We start from the raw sequence: 26983 nt of genomic DNA, 5'->3' as shown, positions 1-26983 counted from the left end.
CCTGGAATATTAAAAACACTGTAACTGAGCCATGAAAAAAAAAAAACCAACCTTACTATTCACAGATTCTTCTCTTCCTCTTGTGCATACAGAGAAGCCTCTCTTTGGTCAGACAGTCCCCAGCTTCAATCAGGGGTAATGGAGGAGGAGGAGAAATGAGATTCACAGCAAAAAGCAAAATGGGTTACTCAGGAGAATGAACATCTATTGAGGAGTAGCACCACAAATGGCTACATTTGAGAGAGTTTGGGGAAATTTTTGAGAGAAAATGGGAGCGGGCAGCATCTGTTGTGCAATGCAGTGTGAGAAAGGGAAGGAGAGAGAGAGACAGACATTGGGAAAGATAATTTTAAGGAGTTTTTATGTGTGTATGAGTGTAAGCCTGTTTTGCCTTTTTCCAAGAATCCAAAAAAGATCTAAGTTGATTTTCAGTTACTTCCTAATGACATCATGCTTAGATGGACCCAGAGTGGCCCAGCTTTAACCATGTCTATAAATACTTAATAAATATAATGGCTCCCTCTCTGGAGCCCAGATCAACTCCCTTGAAGTTATAGTATTGTACTTTCATTATTACGACACATCGTGCACTAAAGTTGGCCCTGTGTGTGTATATCTCCCCTACCAGGTTGTAGACAGGCGCTTTGAAGGCAGGGCTTGTGTCTTAATCGTCTTTGTGTCCTGCAGCCTATCCAGCTTCCAGGCACCTCATCAGTGAACTGTGCAAAATAGATTTCAACAATTAGTGTGAAATAAACGCATGGGTGGTGGATGAATGGAACTGAACTTAAAGGGCCATTTCTTTAGCAACATCTATGACAGCACCGTCTTCTCCCCCACCACCTGATGGACTCTGTTGAGGGACCATGTCTGTCCTCGTCGTCACTTTACCGCCAGCACTTGCACTATGTTAAGCCCACAGTAAGCACTGGAATCATTTTCGTATCCCCTAGAATGAGGATTTCAGCGCATCAGGAATGGAAGTAAATCAGTCCAAGGCCGAACGGAAGTGGGTCGTCTTGGTGAGACCGCTGGACGAAGAGCAGTGCCCGCCTGCCTTGGGCTGGGTGGTAAAGAACAGGAATCCACCAGGAGACGCCTGGGAACGGCGGGTGATCGCCGGCGCCCGCCTCTCCTCCGCAGCGGCAGGTGGCGCTGTGGCCCGGTGCGGCAGCTAGGGCCGCGCGGCGCCTCTCTCTGGGCAGGGTGGGGAGTCGGCCGGAGGACCTGCGGCGGGCCCTCTTCGGCCGCTCTCTGGCCCCATCTCCCTCGGCGTCTGACTGTGCGCTCAGGCCTGCACCATGGGGAAGCGGGACAATCGGGTGGTGAGTACCCGGTGGGAAGAGCAGTGGGGCGACGCGGGACCCGGCGGCAGGATAGCGGAGCCCCTTGCTCTTCCCGACGGGGCCTGAGGGTCAGCGGCGGCGCTTGGACCTCGAGCCGGGCGACCCAGCTCCCCCCATCCCCGCCGGCCCCAGACGCGCGTGCGCCGCGCACGCAGTTGGCGCCTTTGGGCCCCCCACTCTCTCCTCCCTCTTTCCTCCTCTCTCGAGTCCCCAGTTTTTCTCAACCCCGCCGCACCTTCTGGCAGTGCTCCGTGGCTCCCTTCCCTCCCGCACTCGGGCTAGCAGTGCCCAGTTTTTGAAGCCACAAGGGCTCAAGGAGTTCTGACTCCTCTTGTATGTTTGTGCTAAGTCTGAGGCCCCTGGAGGCGCCGGGACTCGCCCTCTCCTCGGGTTCGCCCACCCTGGCTCCGCGCCCCTGTGGTGCGCACGCAGGTGGGATGGAGGCGTGGAGGCCTCGGGCGCGGCTCCTCTCCGCCGGCCTGCCGCGCGCCCAGGTCCGGCGGCAGGCAGGTTCCCGTTTGAGGACCAGGATCGAAGCGTTTGGCTTCGTGTCCTCAGCACCTAGCACTGCCTGGCACCTAGTAGGCCCTGTGTAGGAATGAAGGGTGAAAACAGTTGTCTTTGGAGTCCGGCGTGGACTGGAATGTCAATTTTGGACCCTCGGGAGTTGAGTGACCAAGACGAGTTGCTTTTCTTCTCCGAGCTTCAGTTTCTTCATCTATAAAGGGGCATCAGTGTTATCCACAACTTTGCAGAATAGTTAAAACCGCAAAAGGCAAATGGCCAGGGAATGCTTGGCCTGAAAGTTGTTCTAGTAAATGAGATAAAGGAGACACAGGAATAAGTAATGGCAGAAAGTAAGAAATACTTTGTGATGGAGATTCGCGGTTCTGAAGGCATTCAAAACAGAAGGTGCTTTTGACAGGAGGAGATGGGAGGAAGGCATTCTGCATGGCTACTAGTTTGGTTTGGAAAATCCCGATAATGAATCAGACTAGATGGACGGTAAACATAATAGGTTGGAGCCTTACAGTTCCTGGATTTGTCTTTGACAGAGTTTTAGCCACTGAGCAGCAAAACAAAAGTAAATATATAAATACATGCATACATTCATAGATACATAAAGTTATTAAAGTTAATATACTAAATTTAATGAACTATTTTGTTAAGTGATTTTTGCCTTTTCGGGTAATGGGGAGCTGCTAAAAGAGCTTTACTTTTATGAAATGGTGGCATTTCTTAACTTCAGAACGTTTGTTTTAATTTTGTATAGGCTTCATAATCAAAGATGTCTAGGAACCACAGTGGTGAGCCTTAATTACAAGGTTAAGGAATGTTCTTTTCTTCTGCTTTCTTGACTGTAGGTCAGACCTTGTTGTGGTATCCTGATTATCATAGAGTTGAAATGGTGTTCTGCTAGAGCATCCTTAGGTTTGAGGTGTTAAGGAGTGTTTTGATTCTTTAATGACTGAGGGTTTGAATGTTTAGAGATCACCAGACCTTGGATACAGTTTCATACAGAGGTCTAAGATGTTTTGTTTTTGTTTTACTGGGAAGTGTTGGTTTACACATCCCTTTGAAGCATTTGAAACTTTTCCAAATTAGCTTCATTTACCAGAACATTTTGATAACTCTGGGCTCTACTTATTACTTGGTATGCTTTCGTGGCACAGAGTGTTCTGGTAACTTTTATTTGCACTTGAAAGGTTGTGGGAATGAAAACATGAAATCAAGAGGTAGAAGACAGATTGTCTAATTTAGTCTCCTCATTGCATGGAGGAGGAGATGGAACTGTTTAAACTCGGACCAAAACTTGGGTTGTCTGATGCTTAGTTCAGTACATCGTAACTCTTGGTTTTAAATAAAAGGATTCTTTGCCTGTGAAAATAATGGCATTTTTTTTTCTTCTTACATTGATGGTAAAATCATATGCTAGAATTGCTTTCTAAAAAAAGTCATAAAATCTAGGTTGCAAGTTTTGTTTTGTTTTGTTTTGTTTTGTTTTCAAAAAAGACTTTGCTTTGGGGTGCCTAACTGGCTCAGTCGGCAGAACAAGCTACTCTTGAGCTCAGGGTTTTAAGTTCAAGCCCCACCTTGGGTGTAGAGATTACTTTTTTAAAAAGGTACACTTTACTTTTTAGAGCAGTTTTGGATTCATAGGAAAATTGAGCAGTAAGTACAGAGAGCTCTCATATATTCCGTGACATAGCCTCCCCTACATTCAAAGCTGCTCCAGAGTGGTACATTTGTTACAGTTTTTTGTTTGTTTGTTTGTTTTGTTTTGTTTTTGCATTGTTAAAATGAATGAACCTATCTTGACACATCATTTTCACCTGAAGTCCATACTTTACATCAGGGTTCACTCTAGATATTTGTACATTCTTGAACATTTTCTTTTTTTTTTAACTGAACATTTTAGTTCTCAAGATTTGTAAAGGGTTCTTAAATTCATGATGGCCACCGTTTGTCCCCATTGTTTTCCAGAAGTTTCCTTCATGTTCTTTTTGTTACTTTGTGCCCTCTAAAACAGATGCATCCTCTAGATAAAAATAGGTAATCAAAGTAACAAATGAAGGTCTGCACATTTGTTCTTGCATCTCTCTTTTCAGTACCTGCCCACTTACCTATTCCCTTGAGCCCAATTTGCCATCCTGAGTTTCTTTTTTAAGATTTTATTTTTAAGTACTCTCTACACCCAGTGTGGGGCTCGACCTGGCCACCCCGAGATCAAGAGTTGCGTGCTTCACTGACTGAGGCAGCTGGGTGCCCCGATATCCTGAGTTTCAAAAAGAGATTGTTTTCTGTTACCCAAACTCATGTAGCAGTTTGGAGACATTTCTAATTACATATGAATACAAGTGTTTGATTTATAAGATCACAGTATTTAAAGTGATTAAGTCATAGTGAGACAGTTCAAGAAATTGCACGATTTCTGTATTTTAACTGATGTCTGACCACTCACCCCCTTAAGGTTAAGAACATTGTTTTTCATACTGATACATAGTAAGTGAAAAGGTTTTATCTTTGTAAGAAAATTAACTCTTCTGTTTTAAAAACCTTTCTATTGTGCACAGTAAAAGGAAGCATTGTTGCTTAATGATTATGAGCATAGACCATCAACTGTTTTGCAAAGGAGCCTCTTAATAAATATTGCTTTTACAATTGAAATAAATAATTGAAATATTTGGAATGTATTTAAGCAGACTAAGGATAGTGTTTATGGCCAAAAACTTGAAAGTTAAACCTTATTGCATAGACAATGATAGCTCATGTGATTGTACCATAAGTTGTCTATAATTAATAGCCTTAGCATGTGAATATACTACTTTACTATTTAATTTTCCTCTGAAAAGTAAACCCTAAGACAGACTGGTATGTACTTTGGGGAAGCACTTTCACAATAGATATTAAGGCACATAAAAATGTTAATTAATGTAGTTTTAAGATACATGCTAGAATATTTGAAGACTGTAAAACATGGTAAACGTGTTTTGATTTTTTTTTTTAAGTAGTCTCGACACCCAGCCTGAGGCTTAAACTCATGACCTCAAGATCAAGAGTCCGATCAAGAGTAGCATGCTCTATTGACGAAGCCAGCCAGGCGCCCCACAATTTTTTTTTAATGAGAGTGAAAAGTTACCACTGTACTCTTTGTGAATTTTTACTTGAAGACAGTTCAGCTTCTGAATTGGAGTAGCAGCATTGTGGTTGAATTTTTCTCATTTTTTTTTTTACCTTTAATATTATGATAATGTTTGTGTGTAGTTTCTTTGTTTTAATTTTTGTTTTTCTTTTATAAAGGTAATGGGTTGTTGTTGTTGTTGTTTTTAATCTCGCCAGTGTATGAAATGATGAAAGTGGACCTCTCCCTGTACATGTTGGTGCATCTGGATTTTTAAAAAAATTGTAACTGTTCATTAAAATGGTATCTTATTTTTTGGCAACTTGCTTTTGCTTTTCATTTGAGAAATCTTGGGCATCTTTCCATATGAGTAACTATAGATCTCTTTTTAGTGGCTGCATAGTATTTCATTTTGAGGGTATACTTTATAGTGCATCTCAATTTGATGGCTCTTTGTGTATTTTCAGTTTTCCCTATTTTAGTAATTTAGTTGTGAACATCCTTGTATATATTTGCATTCTTTGGAAATAAACAGTTTTTACAATTTTAAACTTAAGATATTTTATCCTTAACTGCTACTAAAATTATGACATGGTACCAAAGAAATGAGATGTTAGATAGATAGATAGATAATCTCCTGTTTTAACAATGATGAGCTTGGCTTTGCACATTTTACCTGCTTCTGGTTACTAGGATTGTCAGTGTCATTAGTAGGGCCAACATCTCCTCTATTGCAGCCTCCATTGGTTGTCATATTTCTCCACATGAACTGAGTGAATTTTCAGCAGAGGCAGTTGAATGAAATGTTTGAGAACATAACAGTTGATGTAAAAAATGTGACTATATGCCTCTCTCTAAAGAGAGTTGAATTTGATACTCACATCTAGCCCTGATTTTGTAAACATCCCTGACATAAGAGCTCTAGCATTAATTCCTGCCTGTAAGCAAATTGTTGTTAATGGATTTTTTCATCCGAAGTAATTAAGCAGTATCCAGTTGAATGGAAGTAGTTCTCAGTATGTGTTGTTTATAATGGTTTTATATTGTTTGCTCTGCCCGAGAAATCTGGAAATATATAACCCATATTTGTTATTTGGGAAATGTTGGTCATTTTCACAAGTTTTGCTAAATACAATGCAACAAATACATTAATATCCTTTCACTTCCTTGGGAACATTAAGTTGTAGGTTTAAGGCCTGATAGTAGTCGTGTTTGACCACAATTCTTTTTATTTAAAAAGTGGAAGAGTTTTGGGGTGCCTGGGTGGCTCAGTTAAGCATCCAACTCTTGATTTCAGCTCAGAGTTGTGGGATTGAGCCCAGTGTGGGGCTTCGGGCTCAGCGCGGAGTTTGCTTGTCCCTCTCCCTCTGCTCCTCCCCAGCTCGCGCTCTCACACTCTCTCTCAAATAAATAAATGAAATCTTTAAAAAAAAAAAAAAATAGAAGAGAGGTGCCTGGTGGCTCAGTCGGTTAAGCCTTTGCCTTCAGCTGAGGTCATGGTCCCAGGGTCCTGGGATTGAGCCCCGCGTCGGTCTCCCTGCTCAGGGGGAAGCCTGCTTCTCCCTCTCCCCTTGTCCCTCTCCCCTGCTTATGCTCACATGTGCTCTCTCAAATAAATAAATAAAATCTTTAAAAAAAAAAAAAAGGTAGAAGAGTTTTTGTAAATGCTTGTTGACTTGGATTAAATTTGGAAAACCAAATATGAGGATCAAGGGATTGAGACTAAATTCAAGACCAAATTTTATGTATGTAGCACAGTTAATTTTATTTATTTTTGAAGATTTATGTACTTATTTGAGAGAGAGTGTGCGCATGTGCGGGCAGGCAAGCAGGGGGAGGGGCAGAGAGAGGGAGAAAGAGAATCTTAAGCAGGCTTCATGCCCAGCACTGAGCCCAACTTGGGGCTCAGTCTCACAACCCTGAGATCATGACCTGAACCAAACCAGCAGTCGGATGCTTAACTGATAGAGCTACCCATGCACCCCTATGTAGCAGTTAATTTTAGTAAAACAGCATCTCTTTGCTAGATACTGTCATTAACAAAGAAGCCTGCTTTATTTTGTCTGGATATTTTTGAAAACATCTAAAAATGTGGTTTTCTGCTATAATAAGTACAATATACAGAGCATAATTTGATTTTGGGGGTTCTTTATTGTGCAAAAATAAACATAACAAGGTTCACTGTCGTAGCCATTTTTAAGTGTTTAAGTCAGTGGCATTAAGTACATTCACAGTGTTATGCAACTGTTGCCACTATCCATTTCCAGAACTTTTTATCATCCCAAACAAGAAGCTCTGTACCCATTAAATAGTAACTCCCAAGCACCTATTCCCTCCCTCCCCCCCCCCCACCAGCCCCTGGAAACCTCTTTTTACTTTCTGTCTCTGTGAATTTGCTTATTTTAGGTACCTCATATAAGTTGAATCATACAATATTTGCCCTTTTGTGTCTAGATGGTTTCACTTAGCATGTTAACAAGGTTCATTCATGTTGTAGCATATTAAGAATTTCATTTCTTTTTTCTTTTTTTTTTAAGGGGGTGCAGGGGAAGAGGGAGAGAGAATCTTAAGCAGGCTCCCCGGCCAGCACGAAGGCAGACTCGGGGCTCAATCTCGTGACCCTGAGATCAGGACCTGAGCTGAAATCAAGAGTCGAACACTTAACCAACTGAGCCACCCAGGCACACAAATTTCATTTCTTTCTAAGGCTGAATAATACTCCATTGTGTGTATATGCCACATTTTGTTTATCCATTCATCAGTAGATGGATATTTGGATTGTTTCCACCTTTTGGCTATTGTGTATAACGCTGCTCTGAACATGAGTGTACAAGTATCTGTTTGAGTCCCAGCTTTCAGTTAGTTTTCAATTCCAGTTAGAGATGGAATTGCTGGATCGTCAGCAATTCAGCAGTTCAATCTGTATTGAACTTTTTGAGGAAATCATACTTTTCTACAACAGCTGCACCCTTTTATATTCTCACCAGCAATATCCAAAGGTTCCAGTTTCTCCCTGTTTTTGACAGCACTTGTTATTTTCTGCTTTTGATAATAGTCATCCTAATGGGTGCAAGGTAGCATCTCATTGTAGTTTGATTTGCATCTCCCCAATGACTAGCGAGTTGAACATCTCTTCATGTGCTCTTGGACATTTGAATATCTTTGGAGAAATGTTTCTTTCAAGTGCTTTGCACATTTAATTGGGTCTTTGGGTTTTTTGCTGTTGAGTTGTAGGATTTCTTTATGCATTCTGGATATTAATTCCATATCAAATGTATGAGTTGCAAATATTTTCTCTCATTCTGTGGATTGTCTTTTCACTCTTGGTATGTTCTTTAATACACAAATGTTTTAATTTTGATAAAGTCCTATTTGTCTGTTTTTTCTTTTGTTTGTGCCTAAATTAATTTCAGGTGTTAACAATTGACGAGTAAAATTGCCATCAGTATGGCATAGTATTTCCTGAGATAAAAGATGTAGTAGAGGGATGCGTGGGTGGCTCAGTTGTTAAGCGTCTGTCTTCGGCTCAGGTCGTGATCCTAGGGTCCTGGGATCAAGCCCCACATCAGGCTCCCTGCTCAACGGGAGGCCTGCTTCTCCCTCTCCCACTCCCCCTGCTTGTGTTCCCTCTCTCGCTGTGTCTTTCTCTGTCAAATAAATCTTAAAAAAAAAAAAAAAAAGATGTAGAATAAGCAATGGATTTAATGTTAGATCTTTAGCTTCTTTGCAACTGAGTTTCTTCATTTGCCAGTGAGCATAGTGTTATTAGCCTTACAGGGTTATTGGGCTTTAGGAGAAAACATTATAAAGTCATCTTACAGTAAGAAAGAGGTATCATTATTATTTTCATTAAATCTCTGGTGAAAAAAATTTTTTTCTGTGAAGTAGCGATATTACTCATCTCCCAAACTTGTGAGACTTGGTAGACCATTAAATTTAGTTTTTGTAATGAAAATTTGGTTAGTCAGATTGTTCATGCTTAGTTAGACATAGTATGCATTTATAATAAAGCATGCTTGGTGAGTAAGTGAGCATTTGCATTTTTGATGTTTTTTTTAATTGAGTTAATTTTTGTTCTTTCCTCGAGGCCTATATGAACCCAATAGCAATGGCCAGATCAAGGGGTCCAATCCAGTCTTCGGGGCCAACGATCCAAGATTATCTGAATCGACCAAGGCCTACCTGGTATTTGTGAAACAATTTAGACATTCATAAGGTTTTTGTAAATTTTTTAAAGGTTACTGTTACAGCTCTTATTGCTTGCAAAGCATAATTTTTTGAAGTGATGTTCACAGGTGCTTTCTTTTCAAAGTATGAAACACATGCATCAGTGTAAAGCAAATATTTGAGAATCCTGTGTAGCTACCAGACAACCTTTCATACCGATCTCTTCTCTATGCCCTAAAGGGACCTTAACCTTGCAGTGTTTTAAGCTATTTAAAATGGTAGGTTTGACTAATCTTGCCCTTCATTGAGGTGTAACTAGGTGTTAGGAAGGATAATGTTAGGCCGTGTTTCTATTCATATCTGGTAGCTTTTCGATAAGTTAGAATTTCCCACTGTAAAATTTTGTTTTAAATTGTTTTTGGGGTTTTTATTTGCCCTCATTGAGTAGCTCTGATCATTTATAAATAAAGCATCACGGCACTGGCCTTGTTATTTTTTAGTATGTCTTATTATTAAATGTCACAGTTGTTAGCTTCATAATCCTTCTAAGTGCCCCTAAAGGTTGGGCAACTATAGCTGAAATCTATGCTTACATATAACAGGGGATCTTTCCTTTGAGTTAAATAGAAAGTAAGCCATGTCTGCCTCTGAGAGTATTCATGAGTGGTGCTGCTGTTGACTGTTGCAGCATACCAGAAAACTATCCCGAAACAAAATATATTTTACCTTTAAAACTGGGGAGAAGAAATGACCATTAAAGAGGAAGTGCTCAAGCAAGTATATTATTTGTGTGTCAGAGTCCCCCAAGACAGCCCTCAGATTAGGTAATTTGCTAGAAGGACTCCCAGATAGATGCACTTTGGATAAGATTTATTGCAAAGGGTACCAGCCACAATCAGCAAAGGGAAAAGGTGCGTGGGGTAAAGTGTGGGGGAGACTAGGCTCAGACTTGTATGACTTCTTGTTCTCTTGTGGAATCACATAGGACACATTTAATCCCCTCAGCAATGAGTTGTAACACATATGAGATGTTGCCAACCAGGGGAGTTCATGAAAGACTCCATGTGCCCAGGGTTTTTACTGGAGACTGGTCAGCCTCTGCCTATCAGGTGCCAAAATTCCAGACTCCTAGAAGTAATTCAGGTGTTCAGCCTCAACAGTAGTATTTGTATGGTGAGCCATTCTTAGGAGGGAATGGTAAGGACCTGTCCAAAATCCAAGTTCCCAGATGCCAGCCAGGCCCAAACTTGTAAGCAGGCCTTTCTAGGAATAAGCAGTCAGGCATGCAGTAGCTTTTCTGTGCAATATGTGCGGTGCATTATAAAATAGATGTTTAGTAATAAAAATAGTAGTTTACATAGACCCTAACGCTGAAACTACTAGCTTTGGGAATCTAGGCAGATTTCTTACCTTCCGCGAGCTTCCCTTCTTTATCTGTATAATAGGGGTAATAATACTGTGTTTTCTCACAGGATTGTTATGAGGATTAAAGGAAAATGTATTAAAAACAGTGCCACTTGTGTGTAAGTGCTCAAATGTTTGGTGTATTAGCTCTTATAATCCATGCTTAGAAAAGGAACGATCAGTGGTATCTAACAGACTGTATTCATGATAATTGATTTACAGGGATGTGAACAAAAAATTTTTAAATGTATTAACACTGAAATGGAGGTTTATTAGGATATTAAGAAAATTTTATTTATGAAGTTTTGTTTGTAAGCATCCATCTCTAATTTGAATTGCTTGGAAACTTATTTGTATATTCTATTTTTTAAGGGAAGAAGTGAAAGAACAACTAGAAAAGAAAAAGAAAGGCTCCAAGGCATTGGCTGAATTTGAAGAAAAAATGAATGAGGTTTGTATAGAACCTGTTTGAAAAAATAGGTGCCCCAAATGTATGATTTCTTTAAAATAAAAAGAGGGAAACCGTATTATAGTAATTTATGTCATCTTAAGTTTTCTAAAACTGGGTTCTTCTCTTTATCTTCCCGTGCCCTCATGTGCCCATATTACCCTGATGTTCCATGATGTTTGCCTGGTTTGATTACAAACATGTATGTAGTATTTCAGCTACAATATAGATTAATGCAGGGTTGCCTAGCTAGTTCAGTCAGTAGAGTAAGCAACTCTTGAACTCAGGGTTGTGAGTTCGAGCCCCATGTTGGGTAGAGAGATTACTTAAAACCTTTAAAATATATATATGGATGGATAGATAGATAAGTTCAGCTTTTACTGTCTGGAAAGAGAATCTAACCATCTTCGTTAAAAAGAAAAAAGTTCTCAGCCTCAGTGATAATACCAACTCCTCCTCTCAACATATAGTGGAGAACTCCCACTCTTTAATACCCTCTTTGAGGGGCGCCTGGGTGGCTCAGGCCTTAAGCGTCTGCCTTCGGCTCAGGTCATGAACCCAGGGTCCTGGGATCGAGCCCCGCATCGGGCTCCCTGCTCAGCGGGAAGCCTGCTTCTCTCTCTCCCACTCCCCCTGCTTGTGTTCCTTCTCTGGCTGTGTCTCTCTGTCAAATAAATAAATAAAATCTTAAAAAAAAAAAAAATACCCTCTTTGAAAAGAGCTACTGGGGCCAGGCGCCTGGGTGGTTCAGTTCGTTAAGCGGCCAACTCTTGATTTCAGCTGAGGTTGTGATCTCAGGGTTGTGGGATCGAGCCCCATGTCCGGCACTAGGCTCAGCTGGAAGTCTGCTTGTCCATCTCCCTCCCCCTCTGTCCTTCTGCCTGCTCACATGCACAAGCACTCTCTCTCAAATAAATAAATAAAATCTTTTTTAAAAAAAGAAAGGAAAAGAACTAGTGTGGCGCCTGGGTGGCTCAGTGGGTTAAGTGGCTGACTCTTGATTTTGGTTCAGGTCACAATCTCAGGGTTGTGAGATCGAGCCCCATATCAGGCTCTGTGCAGAGTCTGCTTAAGATTCTCTCTCTCACTCTCCTCCCCACTGTACGCCCCACCCCCATTCACGCTCTCAAAAGAAGGAAATAAAGAAAGGAGTTAGTAAAGGATCCTTTGGTGACCGGGTTCTGGCACCTGGCGTACCTTTTCCCTGTACTTAGAGGCCGAGATGGTGAGAAGTAGTAGAAGACAGAGGGAAGGAAGTAGTGGCTGTCTATATCAGGTGTATTAGAAGGGGATAGATAGCCTCTGATGGTGTTTATAACCTTTTTGCAGAACTGGAAGAAAGAACTAGAAAAACACAGGGAGAAATTATTAAGTGGAAGTGAGAGCTCATCCAAAAAAAGACAGGTAATACTATTTAGAGCTTAATGCTGTTTTTAATGTCACATTTGGGTTTTCATAATCTGTGTACTACTATCAATAGATAATTTTAAAAACTCACATCAACTTATTTAGATTTGTACTTTGTTTGCTTTTAGAGAAAGAAAAAAGAAAAGAAGAAATCTGGTAGGGTGAGCAAAAGTTTTCCATTTTTCTAAATGTTACAGTTAAGAGCCTACAAGAAAAGTAAGAATAATTTATATGATCTGTATGCTAACTGTAAATGAGTCAAGGAGCCTTGAATTCCTTTGGTAGTTACGGGTGGGTTTTGTTATATTAGCAATATAAAGAAAAGCACCAACCTCCTTATAACCTAGTAACTCCTCTATTGCTGTCAGGGAGAGAAAGAGGGGAAAATTGACTACCATTGGCATATCTGTTGTTACTTTGTTGAGCCTTTTGTGTGTGTGTGAGGGAGTGTGGGGAGTGTGACATTTGACATTTTAATATTTAAGTCTTCTGAATATGATATCTGTCAGACACCAGGTTGATTTTGTTAAGTTTTTGAGAGACTTAGTGATAAGAAAAAAATTCCTGCATCTCACAAGCTTTAATTGTTTTGTGCTTGGTCAAGTATTCATCTTCTTCTTCATCAAGCTCTGATTCTTCCAGCAGTTCTTCGGATTCTGAAGATGAGGTAAGGTTTGCCTGTAACAGTTCGTGAAATAATAGTCTCTAGTTTATTTAATGACAAGAGGAAATCCATTATGAAATATCTGTTAGAAACTTTGACTTCTAGGTTTTGGTTAATTATCCATAAACTGAGAGCATTGACATGAATAAATAACTAGATATTTAAATATTTTTATCTAATACATATATATATATGTTTTAGGTTCCTAAATTTGTCTTCTTCTCTTCAAAATACCAGTAGAAGAAATGGAGTTTAAAAATCTAAAATGCTATTTGACTAGATGCTAGAGGTTTCATGTGACTCGAATTACTCGACTTTTTTTTATAGAGCAAGAAGGTTAATATAAGTTACATTTTAAGTATTAATTATTAAGGGGGCACTGGGCTGGCTCAGTCAGTAGAGTACGTGACTGTTGATCTCGGGGTTGTGAGCTCGAGCCCCACATTTGGCATAGAGTTTACTTAAAAAAATTATTAAGTAAAACCTGCATTTACAAGCTGGTTCTTTCATTTAAGCTTTGTTCATTGATAAAGGTTTTGTATTAAAAAATACGTCAATTATATTTTTGAAACAGAAAGCAAATGTTTCTAAAAATGTTTTATATAGGATAAAAAACAAGGAAAAAGGAAAAAGAAAAAGAAGAACCGTTCACATAAATCTTCTGAAAGCTCCATGTCAGAAACTGAATCGGACAGTAAGGTAAAATTACTCAAATTAGTAACATTTTGGATAGCAAACACATTTTTTTCTTTTAGGTCATCCTGTCTTAAATTGTTGTCAGTTTAGAAATGAGATGCTATTTTCTGTACTTTGATGGGCTGTGCCACTCAGTTGATACACTTAATAATATCTTATATATGCCATTTTATTGTTCTCTAAATACTTCCTCATATGCCTCCATGTCTCAGCATTTCCGTGACAGCTTTATAATAAATATGGCAGACATTATTTTTCCCATTTCCATATAGAAGTGAGAGTTCAGAGGAGAAAACATACTCCACTATCTGGTCCAGTGTCCTTTCCATTATACCTAAATCTGCTCTGTATGTCTAGAATTGTGAAACATAATTGGCTCTCAAACAATTGTGGTAATAACAAATACATGCAGGTTGCAATGAAAGTGTAGATTCCTGGGCTTCATGTTGAGAGGGTCTGATGTAGTAAGTCTGCTTAGGCTCAGAAGTCTACATTTTTAATAGATAACCTCTGTGATTCTGATACAGGTGTGTCCTTGGACCACAATTTCACAAACACTATCCTAGAAGCCCAGGAGGACAAAACAACTGGTTTTGGGAGGTCTCTACTTGTCCTAGTGTGATTTCTTCTGACAAAATGCCTGGCGTCTAGAAAGTATTTAGTAAACGTTGGTTTTCTCTTTGTCCTTTAAGATAGAAGAGTCAATCTAATGATACCGATAGCCAGTCTTCATCAGGTGGCTACTATATGTTAGGCACAGTTCCAAGCACTTGACATTTTTTTAGCTCAGTGCTCTCAATAGTCCTCATTCACTTCATGGATGAGGAAGGCTCAGGGAGGTTAGTGGCTAGAACTGAAAGAATCAAAAGCAGAAATTCTCACCTCTCCTCCTTATAGGTAGAGAGGAAAATCAGATTGGGGGATGTCTGAGGACAGTGTGAATGAGAACCCCAGTGCGTATGACCACTACAGGCAAAAATAAGCAAATGGCATTAAGTCTTATTTTAAAAGAAACCATGTGGTTATGACAGACAATGTCTATCATTTTCAGTATACATAGATTTGATATACAGCCAGATGAAGAAGCTTCATTTCCTTACAAGCACATATATATGTGACGTACATTTCTCTTATTTTCAGAATAAAATTCTGGTATTGAAATAAACTTTTTTCAGTCATAGAGCAAATCACCTTTTTGCTGTTTTTGTCCTTATGCTCTATCTTTTACATTTAAAATTGATATGTATATATATGTTTGTTTGCTTAGGATAGTTTAAAAAAGAGAAAGAAGTCAAAGGATGCAACTGAGAAAGAAAAGGTAATTATAATTTTACTTTAGTCTGTCATACAATTCTTCATTTACTTCTAGAAATTAACAATAATGTATTCTTCCTTTTAACTTGAGATTTATTTCTTTTGCTTTTAGAGCATTTTGTGTTGATTTAAGGAAATTATTTATTGAATTCATTATCAAAGGTTAGACGATCAGAAAAGTATTCCTACCGAGTTTGAATTAATACAGATTAATATATTATCTCATTAAAAATTCAAAATAATGGAGATTAAATATTTCCTTTGTTTTTTCAAGTCATTTTGAAAGAAGCCCTTTTAATAACAGAACATGGAGTTCTGTTTCAAATTGAGTGTAGCATAGATAAGTTTTGAAAAAATTTTTTACTGTAAGTATATGTTTTATCTTCATTTATGCTTAACTATAATTAATGCTAAATTTATCCCTGTGTTTCTGATTTACATTTAAAAATCTGTTTCTGGGGCGCCTGGGTGGCTCAGTTGGTTAAGCGACTGCCTTCGGCTCAGGTCATGATCCTGGAGTCCCAGGATCGAGTCCCGCATCGGGCTCCCTGCTCAGCGAGGAGTCTGCTTCTCCCTCTGACCCTCCCCCGCTCATGCTCTCTCTCTCATTCTCTCTCTCTCAAATAAATAAATACAATCTTTAAAAAAAAATAAAATAAAATAAAAAATAGAAATCTGTTTCTGGGGGCACCTGGGTGGCTCAGTTGATTAAGCATCTGCCTTTGTTCAGCTTGGGTCATGATCCCAGGGTCCTGGGATTGAGCCTTGCGTCGGACTCTGTGCTCAGCAGGGCTCAATCTCCTCTCCCTCTGCTGCTCCCCCTTCTCTCTCTCTCTCAAATAAAATAAATAAAATCTTGGGGAAAAAAATCTTTTTCTGGTTCTTAAAAACCTAAAGACAGCAGTTATTAGTGAAAGAAAACTATAGACCAGAGTCACTATATTTTACTCAGTATTTTTACATATTTTTTTAATTGAGGTACAATTTACATAATATGCTATTAATCATTTTAAAATTACAATTTGGGGGAATATTGTATATGTACAGTGTTGTACAGTGACCACCTCTCTAGTTTAAAAACTTTTTCATCACCCCCTTAAAAACAACCCATACTCATTAACTAATTCCCATTCTTCCTGCCCCCCACACCCCCTAGTAACTTCTAGTCTGCTTTCTATCTCTATGGATTTACATATTCTGGATATATCATTTGTTCTGTTTTGTTTTTATGAATCAAAAATAGGAACTTTAGGGGCACCTGGTGGGCTCAGTCATTGTAGCATGGGACTCTTGGACATATTAGACTTGGGAGAGGGAAAGGGAAAGAATCTTAAGCAGACTCCATGCTGAGCATGGAGCCCAGCGCCGGGCTTGATCTCATGATCCTGAGATTACGACCTGAGCCAAAACCAAGAGCGGGACACTTAACCAACTGCGACACCCAGGCGCCCCAGGAGTTTCATATTTTAAATACTACTCATCTTTTATACACATGATGAACATTTTTTGGTCCATGGCTTCTTTTAATCTTGTTTAGGATGTCTGTTACAATCGTAAAAGAAAAATCGTATAATTTTTCTTCTCCCTGGGCAATATTCTGTTTTGTTTTTTAAGTTTTTTGCTTTAATTCCAGTATAGTTAATGTAGAGTGTTACAAAAAGGGTGTAATTTTAAGGGGCACCTGGATGGCTCAGTCAGTTAAGCGTCTGACTCTTGGCTCTGGTTCAGGTCATGATCTCAGGATCCTGGATCGAGCCAGCACTGGGCTCTGCACTCTGCGCTCAGCAGGGAGTCCACTTGAGGATTTTCTCTCTCTCTCCCTCTCCCACTGCCCCTCCTCCTGCCCATGCTCCTGTGCTTTCTCTCTCTCTCTAAAATAAATCTTTTTTTGGGCGCCTGGGTGGCTCAGTTGGTTAAGCAACTGCCTTCGGCTCAGGTCATGATCCTGGAGTCCCGGGATTGAGTCCCACATCGGGCTCCCTGCTCGGCAGGGAGTCTGCTTCTCCCTCTGACCCTCCTCCCTCTCACTCCCTCTCATGCTCTCTGTCTCTCGTTCTCTCTCTCGCAAATAAATAAAATCTTAAAAAAATAAATAAATAAATAAATAAATAAAATAAAATAAAATAAATCTTTTTTTAAAAGGGTGTAATTGTAAGTCATGTATCAGTCATCGTTTTCAGCTCTTTTTTAAGTTGTGAAAATGACAGTGTAATACCTAACAATGGACGAAAATATCCCATTTCTAACAGTAACAAAGAATATATAGGAAAAATTTAAAGAACCGATCAGGACTTCTCTGAAGAAAATCATGCAAATCTATTCAGAGAAGCACATGAAGATTTAATAAATGTTCCTGGGTAGACATTAAACATTTTTTAAACTCTTTGATTAAAATATTTTTTAAACGCTTTGATTAAAATAGTGTGGTATGGTGCAGGAATAGGGAGAAAAAAAAAAAGGCAGTGGAACAGTGTAGAACCCAAGTAAAAATTTATAAGTATTTGTGGGGTTTAATATATGGTAAAAGTGGCTTTTCTTGGGACAAAATGACTAGCCATTTGGAAAGTATAAAGCTGGACCCTCCTTAAGGCCAAATAAATCATAGGTAAGTCAGTTTTAAATGTATGAAAGTATAACTAGAGAAAGACAGGGGTGAATATAATTTGGGGTAGGGAAGGCCCATGCCTCAAAACTCAAAAACTTTTTTTTTTTTTTTTAAGATTTTATTTATTTCTTTGACAGAGAGAGACACAGCAAGAGAGGGAATACAAGCAGGGGGAGTGGGAGAGGGAGAAGCAGGCTTCCTGCTGAGCAGGGAGCCCGATGCGGGCCTCAATCCCAGGACCCTTGGATCATGACCTGAGCCGAAGGCAGACGCTTAACGACTGAGCCACCCAGGCGCCCCAAAAATCAGAAACTTTTGACCACATAATTCTAATTCTGAATGATGAGATCACAAAAAAATCATGAGCAAAATTTAAATATAATGAACAGATTTAGGAAAAACTAGAAATAATTAAAAACTAATCTTTAGTAATTGAGAATTTCTACTTCACGTACAGAAAAAGTGGTAAAATGCATGTTTAGGCAGTTCTAAAAGAAAATATGGACTGTATTTCAGTAATCTGAGACTGAGATGATTGATAAAAGAGCCTGAAACAGAGGTTTCTTGATAAAGTGTGATTCCTAAGTGAAATAAACAATTGGGGGGGGAGGTGGGAGAGTAAGCAAATCATTTGGGTAAAGGCTACTTTGGTCTTTGATTTAGACGTTATTATTAGGTAAAGATTTTGCACTCATGTGCCCATCACTCCATTTCAAGTTTTTTTGTTTGTTTGTTTTAATTTTATTTTTTTATTTATTTCAGAGAGAGAGAGCACACAAGCAGGGGGAGGGGCAAAGAGAGGGAGAAGCACACTCCCTGCTGAGCAAGGAGCCCAATGCGGGACTCGATCCCAGGACCCTGGGATCATGACCCAAGCCGAAGGCAGACACTCAACCTGCTGAGCCACCCAGGCGCCCCTCAACTGTTTTTAATAGCAAATAACCCATATATATTCCTGCCCTCCAGAAAGAGTTGGGTTAAGTAAGTTGTGGCATATGCTTTCAGTGAATGTCAAAGGCAACCATAAATGATGATGTAGTTGGCATGGAAAGATTGGATGACAAGAGCGGGTTCCAAACAGCAAGTATTTATGTAAAATTGTAAATGTACACATAGTGAGATATTTCCAAAAATCTTCATGATGTTTAATTCGTGGTAGTGGGATTCGGGTAAATTCGCTTACAGTGAACATTTATCATTTCTATCAAAGTAATAAAGCTATTTGCAGAAACAAAATTAAATCACCTGTAATATAACACAGATCACTTTATTTTCTATGTGATTTTTTGTTTGTTTAATAATCTTCAAAATTGGCTTCCTGTATATAAAGTTTTATATTGTTTTTTTCTGTACAATTAGGTAGTGAGCATTTTTTTTCATTGTGTGGTTTTGTTGTCTTGTTATGAAGTATTCAGACATACAGAAAAAGCGTATGGAAAATAATAAGATGATAACCAGCACATCCACTGTGAAGCTTTAATAAATCTTAACATTGGGGTGCCTGGGTGGCTCAGTCGGTTGAGCGTCTGACTCTTGGGTTTTATTTCGGCTCAGGTCATGATCTCAGGTTTCTGGGATCAAGCCCCACCTTGGGCTCCACGCTCAGTGGGGAGTCTGCTGCCCCCTTTCTCTCTCTCCCTCTGCCCCTCCCCCCCACTTGTTCTTGTGTTTTCTCTCTCTCTCTTAAGTAAATAAATAAATCTTTTTTAAAAACCTTAACATTTTGCCATACTTGCTTCAGATGTTTTTGAAATTTTTATTCCTCAGAACATATATTTAAGTCCCTAAGTACTCCTCTGGTCTTTCTTCTTCCCCAGAGTTACATGTTTTCTCATCATTAAAAATACTTAGAGATGAAGTTTTTTTTAATGTGAATTTAATACTTGTAACACATAAAAGGAATTACTACTGTGTAGAGATCTTTTTAGATCACAAATAATTACCCATTGTTTTTCTTTTCTGCAGCACTAGGCCTGTCTGATCCAATACTGGGTAGAAACAAAACCATTAGAATACAAGGGACTCGAATCTTACACCATCTCTAGGGTTTCTTATGACACTTTAGAGTTTAATTAACTTTGGCTGGCTCAGTCAGAATAGCATGCTATTCTTAACCTCATGGTCGTTAGTTCAAGCCCCATGTTGGGTGTACACATTACTTAATAAATATTTTTTTTAAAAAAAAGAAAGAATATAACATCTCAATGGACATGTAATTATTTCTTTTTAGGTTATTTAATAAAAGCATTACTTTATTGGAATTAAAAACTGAATATTGGTAAACATCATCAATATTAGACATTTCTAAAATGAAAATGGTTAGTTTTTTTGATAATTGGAAAAACTGTTAATTAGAAACATAAAACTTGTGTGGCATAGCCTTACATCTTTTTGAGTCAAGGTACATGTATTTCTCTTAGGACATTAAAGGACTCAGCAAAAAAAGAAAGATGTATCCTGAAGATAAACCTTTATCATCTGAGTCTTTATCAGAATCAGATTATATTGAGGAGGTAAGTCTATGATCAAATTCATTTTCTTCACTTTAAAATGTTTAATAATTTGTTTTTAATAAATACAAATTAGTAAAAAGAAATATACTTCATGAATATTCAATTTACTCACTTTTCTAGTATGTGCACTGTGAAAAAGAATTGGAAGTTCCATTTCAGAATGAATTTTTCATTTTCTAGAAGATGATTATAGAGCTAATATGGTAATTAACCATACTTACAAATCTCTGCTCTGAGCTATTTTATTTTTATTCTTCTAATAGTTACTTTTTACTATTCTAGTATTATGATTACATGACAGATGCTGTTTGATGTGTACTGTATTGAAACCCAGCATTCCTTTGTTTTTGTTTGGAACTACTACTAGTGAGGGAGTAGAACGGTGATGAGGTAGAACAGAAATGTTAGCATGATCTTTTTTCCTATCTATAACGTAAGGAAGTAGAATTAGATAGTTTCTGTAGTCTCTTTAGTCCTTTTCAGCCCTGATATTCCTATCTTAGATTTTTTTTGTACTCTAAGTTAATTTTAGGTAAGTTATCATCTTTAAAGTATTTCTCTCTTGGACTTGGTTTCCTCATTTGTAAAATAGGGCCTTTTGTAGCAATATTTTGTAATGCCCCCTGAAATGAAATTGAAGTGAATTGAATTGAAACTTGTAGTGTGTGTATATAATGTATATAATCTACACATTTTAGATTAATATCCCCTAAGAAATTTTTTAAAGAAATATAAGAAAATATTAATGTATAATTTTACTAAATAATATTTGACTACATAAATGCTTGAGTGTGATAACTAGAAGACATAAAATCTTAAGACATAACAAAATTCAAGCTGTAGCAGGTGCATTATATATGCCCTTCAAAAACTGTACAGTGGCCTTGTCATCAATGACATTTTCCAAAATGATGAACAATTCGCAGTAAAGCTCTGAATGAATGAAACAAAATATAGTCTTTTCTATAAGTGGGTTTATTATACGAATGTCTGGCAGGCTGTCTAAAAGTCATGTCAGGGCTGTCTGGCAGTCTTGGACATCACATGACAGCATCCCCAGTCTTGGTCTCGCCAAATGTGGATGCAGCGCAACTACCACCATCCCCAGTCATTGTTATGACAAGACTAGCAGTAAGAAACAGTAATTTCCTACGTGTCCTCTAGAGCACTTAATATATGTTACACTTGGACTTAACATTAAGTATACATGAGCTTTAGCAACTTGTCTTAAATTCACACATTAAAAGATGAAAATACTAATGGGGTATTAAGCGTTACTTTAAAGGATTTTAATCAGTTGGTTTATACTGAATACACTATGCATATAGCTACCACTTATTGAACACCATAGAGTAAGAGAAATACTTAACTTTATTCCAGGCACTTCCCCTAGAGGGTGGATATTATCTCGATTTTACAGATGATGAAACTGAGGGTAGTACATAGCTGAGGTAGGATTCAGAGTTTGGTCTGTTTTATTTCAGAGCTCATGCTTTTTATCCACTGTATCTCACTGCTTTTTGGTGGTGGGGCGGGGGGGGTGCTGAAAGGGAATATAAGGAAGCCCTCTAGAGATTAAAAAATCTTAATTTTTTTCCTTTAAATGTTTCTCATTGACTTGTCATTATGATATAACGGGTTTGAGGTATCATCAAAATGTTTTTTACACGTAAATTCTAAAGATGTAAGGTACATTAGGGAATGAAAAAAATGTCTTGAGTACAAGTTACATATTTGTCTTCTCAATGAAAATTCAAACTTTTTAGGTACGAGCAAAAAAGAAGAAAAGCAGTGAAGAACGAGAAAAAGTAATAGCAAGTATCACTTATATTTTTTACATGACAGTAGTGTAGCTCTTTTTGTTTACTATATAATGAATCATGGTAAAGCATGACTTCATTTACTGGGTTCAAATAAATATTTATTGGGAAAAGTGTGGTTAAGTTTAGCTTTACTTAGTGGGTTGGAGCAAGTTAAATTGGCTCCAGAGAAAAGAAGAATATCCTGGTAGCAAACATCTCCTGTTTTCATTTCAGTATTTTATTCAGTATTTCATTTTATTTTATTCCGTACTCAGTACTGATAGAAATGAAAACTTGAACTTTTGTTTGACTTTTTTAAGCTATAATATGAAATATTAGGTATAGTGATTCCTTCCATCCTTAATAGTAGTGACTTCCAGGTTGGCCAAACCTGGTAACATTAGCAGAAAAAGCCTCTCAGCACAGGTTGCAATGAAAAATAAGCAGGAATGTGACAACATAAATGATTCAATAATAAAGATGATTCTTTTGGCCATTTCTAAAGCCAGCTCTGCTATTATGCAGATGGAGAAGTATAAAGGAGAAAGAAGGAAGAGGAGAATAAGGAAAATGGCAGGGATATCCAAATGAGAAGCAGACCAACCTAGGGAAAGTGGATAATAGATTATCAAAGAGTAATTGCAGACCATATCATTAAAGTCATTTAGGAGCACTCAGTATAAGCGTGGGTGATGGCCCTTGAAGGCATTTTCTTAGGAACAGGTAAAAGAAAAATGAGAACAGCGTCTTTTGTAGGTTTGAGGGTAACTTCCCCTTCCCAGAATTTCCCTCGCTCTGAAGATGAGGGTCCTTCTCTGATAGAAAGGTTCACCTGGTAGTGTATGACTCAGAGGTAGCATTTTATGTACTTCAAGACCAAGGTGACATTTGAGAGACTTTTCTTCTGAATGGGGAAGTAATTTGGGTGAAGACTGCTTTGGTCCTTGGTTCAGATTAATTAAGACATAATATTAATTAATTTTGGATAATTCTAATTTGTACTTGCATACCGCACTGTTTCGTGCATTCAGCTAGCATGTGTTTATTAAGCATCTCTATGCAGGCACCGTTGGTGTTGGTAGTGCTGTTCTAATGGAATACAAGATAAGTAAGAGGGTGACATGTGAGAGCGGCTTTGGGGAGGGAAAGCCTCTCTGAGGAAGTAAAATTAAGCTGAAATAGGATTTACCAGAAAGAGCTAACCATGTGAAGATCAAAGGAAGAATATCCTAGGCAGAGAGAAGAGCTAAGGACCTTTGGTAGGAATGAGCTTGATTTGTTTGAGGAACTGAAAGAGTAAGCGTGGCTTATACCTAGTAGATAAAGAGGAATAACATACAGTGAGTTGGGGAAGTAAGCAGAGGCCATATCACAAGCAGAGAGTTTGGGTTTTAATCAAAATGCTTTGGGAAGCTGTTTTGAGTGTTTTAAAAAAGAAGTGACCTGAACCAACTTTACATTTTTAGAATGCTTTGGCAGAGGAGGTGGAGTGGACAGAGGCAAGTTGTTCGTATCACAGTGGTAGTAATGGAGCTGGACTAGCCTGACGGATTTGAGATACATTGTGGACTTAGATGGTCGGGCTTGCTTACCTAGATGTAGAGGAGTTAAAACAGAAAGTGGTGTCAAACATAGCTTAGATTCTTTGCCTTAAGTAAAAGGACGAATTAGAGGTGCCATTTAACTAAGATGGCTAAGAGGAGTTGGAGAGAAAAATTAAGCATTGTTTATGGTAATTTTAGATATACCTATTAGGTATCCAGGTGGAACTCATAGTCTTGAATTCAGAACATAGGACTAGATATGAAGATTTGGTATGAAAATGGTATTTAAAGCATGGGAGATAGAGAGCCATGTGGAAGAGAAAGGAAGGAAACCCTGAAAGGTCAAGCAGAGGAAAATGAACAGCACAGGAGTTGAAGGGGTCTTTGCGATGGAAGAAAGCAGCAGACGGAGGTGTCGTGGAAGCCAAGAAGAAAAGTATTTTAAAAAGAGAGTAGTCAGCTGTCCTTTTATGAAAAAGTAACCTATACCCAAAACTTAACTTTTTAAAGGCCCAAATACAAGATTTGGGACTCTTTGTAAGATTCCATGTGTACTTGAGCTTGTCATGAAAAGAATTATGAAAGTTAGCTTAGAGCCACTAAGTGGTAGAGACCTTTGAGGGGCAGGGGAATTATGGAAAGTTGTAATTGATAAGGAAATGGATAGGGAACTCTGCTTTTGCTGTCTTTTCATGTCTCTTTTCTTGCTGAATATCAACAACTAGTCTGTCATTTGATACCACCTTCCTAAGTATCTGTTTCTAAAAGTTTTGCCCTCTCTTCTACATCAGAAATAGTCACAAGAGTCAGAGTGCAGCAAAATTATAGGTCTCTATCCAGTCACAATTTGATTACTTTTTCTAGGCTTCTAAAAATTAAGCATCTGGGTGCCTGCCTGGCTCAGTTGGTATAGCATGCGACTCTTGATCTTGGGGTTGTGAGTCCAAGCCCCATGTTGGGCGTAGAGCTTATATAAAAGTTTTTTTAAAAAAGAAAAAGCATCTGTTTCACTTAAAAGCTAAGTAGACTTTTCAACTGTACATCAATATTTTTTTTTACCAGTTGTTTTTTAGTTGTTAATTTAATAATTAAAATAGTGCTACCAGTTTAGACAGGACATAATAATTTGTGTTTCTGTTTACTTAAAAAATATCAGATTTAATATATCTGTTCCCCAAAACTGTCATTTTATAAAAACAATTGTGTTTTGCTGTGATGTGAGGATTTCTTTGTAGTAACTACAGTTACTTCACCTTTAGAAATTATACAATATGAAATACAGCAGTTGATATCATTATCCATAGAATTTATTTTCTGTGAATTTTGTTTAAAAGCTACATTTGTGTGCTAATGACTTAGAGTTTTTCCATATCTTTTTGAAAATCAACAAGCACTCTTAAGTCCTCATATGATACTGATTATTGAGACTTTTCAAGAAATGTTCTGAGTAGTTTCCTTGGTTGCCTGGATCGTTTGAAATAATTATATAGTAGCTTAGAAGGACCATGGTAAAGTTGTTGTTTTTAATTTGAGTATTTTCCTGTAGAAATGTCTAACAGGGAACTCTCTTTACAGGAAAAAACAAAAAAGAAAAAGAAACATAAGAAACACAGTAAGAAGAAGAAAAAGAAGGCTGCTAGTTCAAGTCCTGACTCACCGTAACATTAAGAAAAATCAGGATTCCCTTATAAAGAAAGTGCAATGTCTAAGGAAATTTCAACTGTGAAAATTATGACATAATTACTAAAGTGCATGAATTTTCTTGTTTTTAGAATTATTCCTGGACTGTTCAGTAGCCACTCGGATGCTGCTGTGTGAAAGGGCCATAATTTTTGCCTGCTGCTTGAACATCTGTTTTTTTCTCTTCCAGTGCTTAATAACTCTGGGAGATAATACATTGCAGTTGTGCTAGTGGTTAAGATATTTGGGGATAAAGTTAATATTTTTGACTAGAAGTATCTAATGATAAATCAACAGAAATCAAATCTGGATACATCATTAAGATGTAATTAGCAATGACCAGATGATTCTAGTTAACATTTTTGAAATAGGCACCACACTGATACTTCAAAATCCTTACTCTGTAGATAAGTGTATTTTAATTTTTTCCCCTTATATACTTTTATTTACCTGGGGAAGGAGCTTTTCGGGTGGGGGGGTGGTTTGCTATCTCTTTAGCTAGCAGAATAGCGTGCCTTTTATCCTCACACATCCTACTTTTGTGGACATAGTAGCCATGCTTCACGGGGAGGTCAGAGCTGAGTATAGCAGTCTTGCCGCTAGACATCCTTGGACTCTGTCGTTTGCTGCTCTAAGTGAACCAGAGAAACAGCCCTTTGCAGCATGACAGAGTCCCAGAAGCTCTGGGATTTACCTCCACTTCAATAATACTGAATGTTTTTTAGCATTAGAATGTGTTATAACATTTGAATTAATTTTGACTACACTTTGGCTTTGGAGAAGAATCATTTCAAATAGACACTGGTACTTTTTGAACTTGATAGCTGAAGATTTAAAATGCATGTTTTATACTGTTAAGTTTTAACCAGTCAGGAAAGTTTTATGTAACCAGTAATACTTATTTTATTTTTGTATGAATTTTGTTTAGGCTGCAGTGTTTAGCTTTTATTAACTCCTTATTCTTGCTATCTTAAATTCCTTACTGTGTTTAATGGCATACTTGCCAAGATACTTAGCATGTAAACAAAGCGGGCTTTTGATTTTTTTTTTTTTTTAACAGCTTCATATTGAAGCTGAGACTTACCATAAACAAGTTGAGTGGCAGGCCTGGTATGCTGTGTCTTGTTACATAAAGCTATTGCCAGAATCTTAGTAAATATAACATTTTAGAAATTTGTCTTTGTATATTCATAACAAATTATGACAAGTTAAGTGAAAATTACATTATTGCTCTTCCTGTGTCATATTTTACTAAGATTTTGTGCCTCATATCTACTGCTGAATTGTTTACTAGTAATGTTAAAAGGAATTGATAAATCATTTTCACTTTACATTTTTATATAATCAGGTAACATATAATTTGATGTACAATTTTGCCTGTTACAGAGGGTGTGCTAATTATAGTGGTATATGCACAGAACATTTTGGCATGACAAGAGGCTGAATAAATAGCTATTTTACTTAAAAATAGCTGTGTTCTTATCAGCTCCCTTTGAGTCCCAAGTAAAGTTCCAAAGATCAAGAAACACTAGTGGGTGGTAAGTGGATAAGACATGTCCCCAAATTTTTAGCTGTAAAAATAATATATTTCTTGGTAAGCTTCCTTAAATTTTATGCTTAAAAGCTTCATACTCTTTTTCCTAATAAATCTATATGATCTTGAGTACACAGCAAGTTTGAGGGACATTTTTTATCTGAAAGGAATTTTCTTAGGATTGTTCACAAAAATGCTAAAAGATAAATTTATCAGGTTATTTGGTGATCATTTTTG

General features: G+C 37.9%; 1 protein-coding gene across 6 annotated transcripts; it reads left to right on the top strand.

The window, feature by feature from the left end:
* The first annotated feature begins 1183 nt into the window (after nt 1-1183).
* On the top strand, nt 1184-26680 carry FAM133B (family with sequence similarity 133 member B). 6 transcript variants are annotated; one of them, XM_078059263.1, is made up of 12 exons: nt 1184-1325; nt 7506-7693; nt 9056-9153; nt 10912-10990; nt 12317-12391; nt 12523-12555; nt 12999-13061; nt 13665-13757; nt 15022-15072; nt 20094-20186; nt 21953-22000; nt 25108-26680. In XM_078059263.1, the coding sequence occupies exons 3-12, from the start codon at nt 9062-9064 to the stop codon at nt 25192-25194; spliced, it is 714 nt and encodes a 237-aa protein (XP_077915389.1). In that variant the 5' UTR covers nt 1184-1325; nt 7506-7693; nt 9056-9061; the 3' UTR covers nt 25195-26680. The 6 variants fall into 6 exon arrangements, 5 of the variants coding, with proteins under 5 accessions (XP_077915389.1, XP_035969203.2, XP_035969202.2 ...); XR_013442754.1 differs by lacking the exons at nt 7506-7693; nt 25108-26680 and adding an exon at nt 18436-18654 and having other exon boundaries at nt 21953-21998; XM_036113310.2 differs by lacking the exon at nt 7506-7693 and having other exon boundaries at nt 21953-21994.
* The last annotated feature ends 303 nt before the right edge of the window (nt 26681-26983 follow it).

Source organism: Halichoerus grypus, chromosome 12 (assembly GCF_964656455.1).
Source record: "Halichoerus grypus chromosome 12, mHalGry1.hap1.1, whole genome shotgun sequence".
NCBI classification, from domain to species: domain Eukaryota; kingdom Metazoa; phylum Chordata; class Mammalia; order Carnivora; family Phocidae; genus Halichoerus; species Halichoerus grypus.
The sequence above is the reverse complement of the archived record's forward strand: the minus strand, read 5'-3'. Positions and strand labels throughout refer to the sequence as shown.

Coding starts and splice junctions, on each gene's coding strand:
- FAM133B (XM_036113309.2), top strand. CDS start 1,302: ATGGGGAAGCGGGACAATCGGGTG. Junction 12,392..12,522: donor GCTCATCCAAAAAAAGACAG/GTAATACTATTT, acceptor GTTTGCTTTTAG/AGAAAGAAAAAAGAAAAGAA. Junction 12,556..12,998: donor AAAAGAAGAAATCTGGTAGG/GTGAGCAAAAGT, acceptor TGCTTGGTCAAG/TATTCATCTTCTTCTTCATC.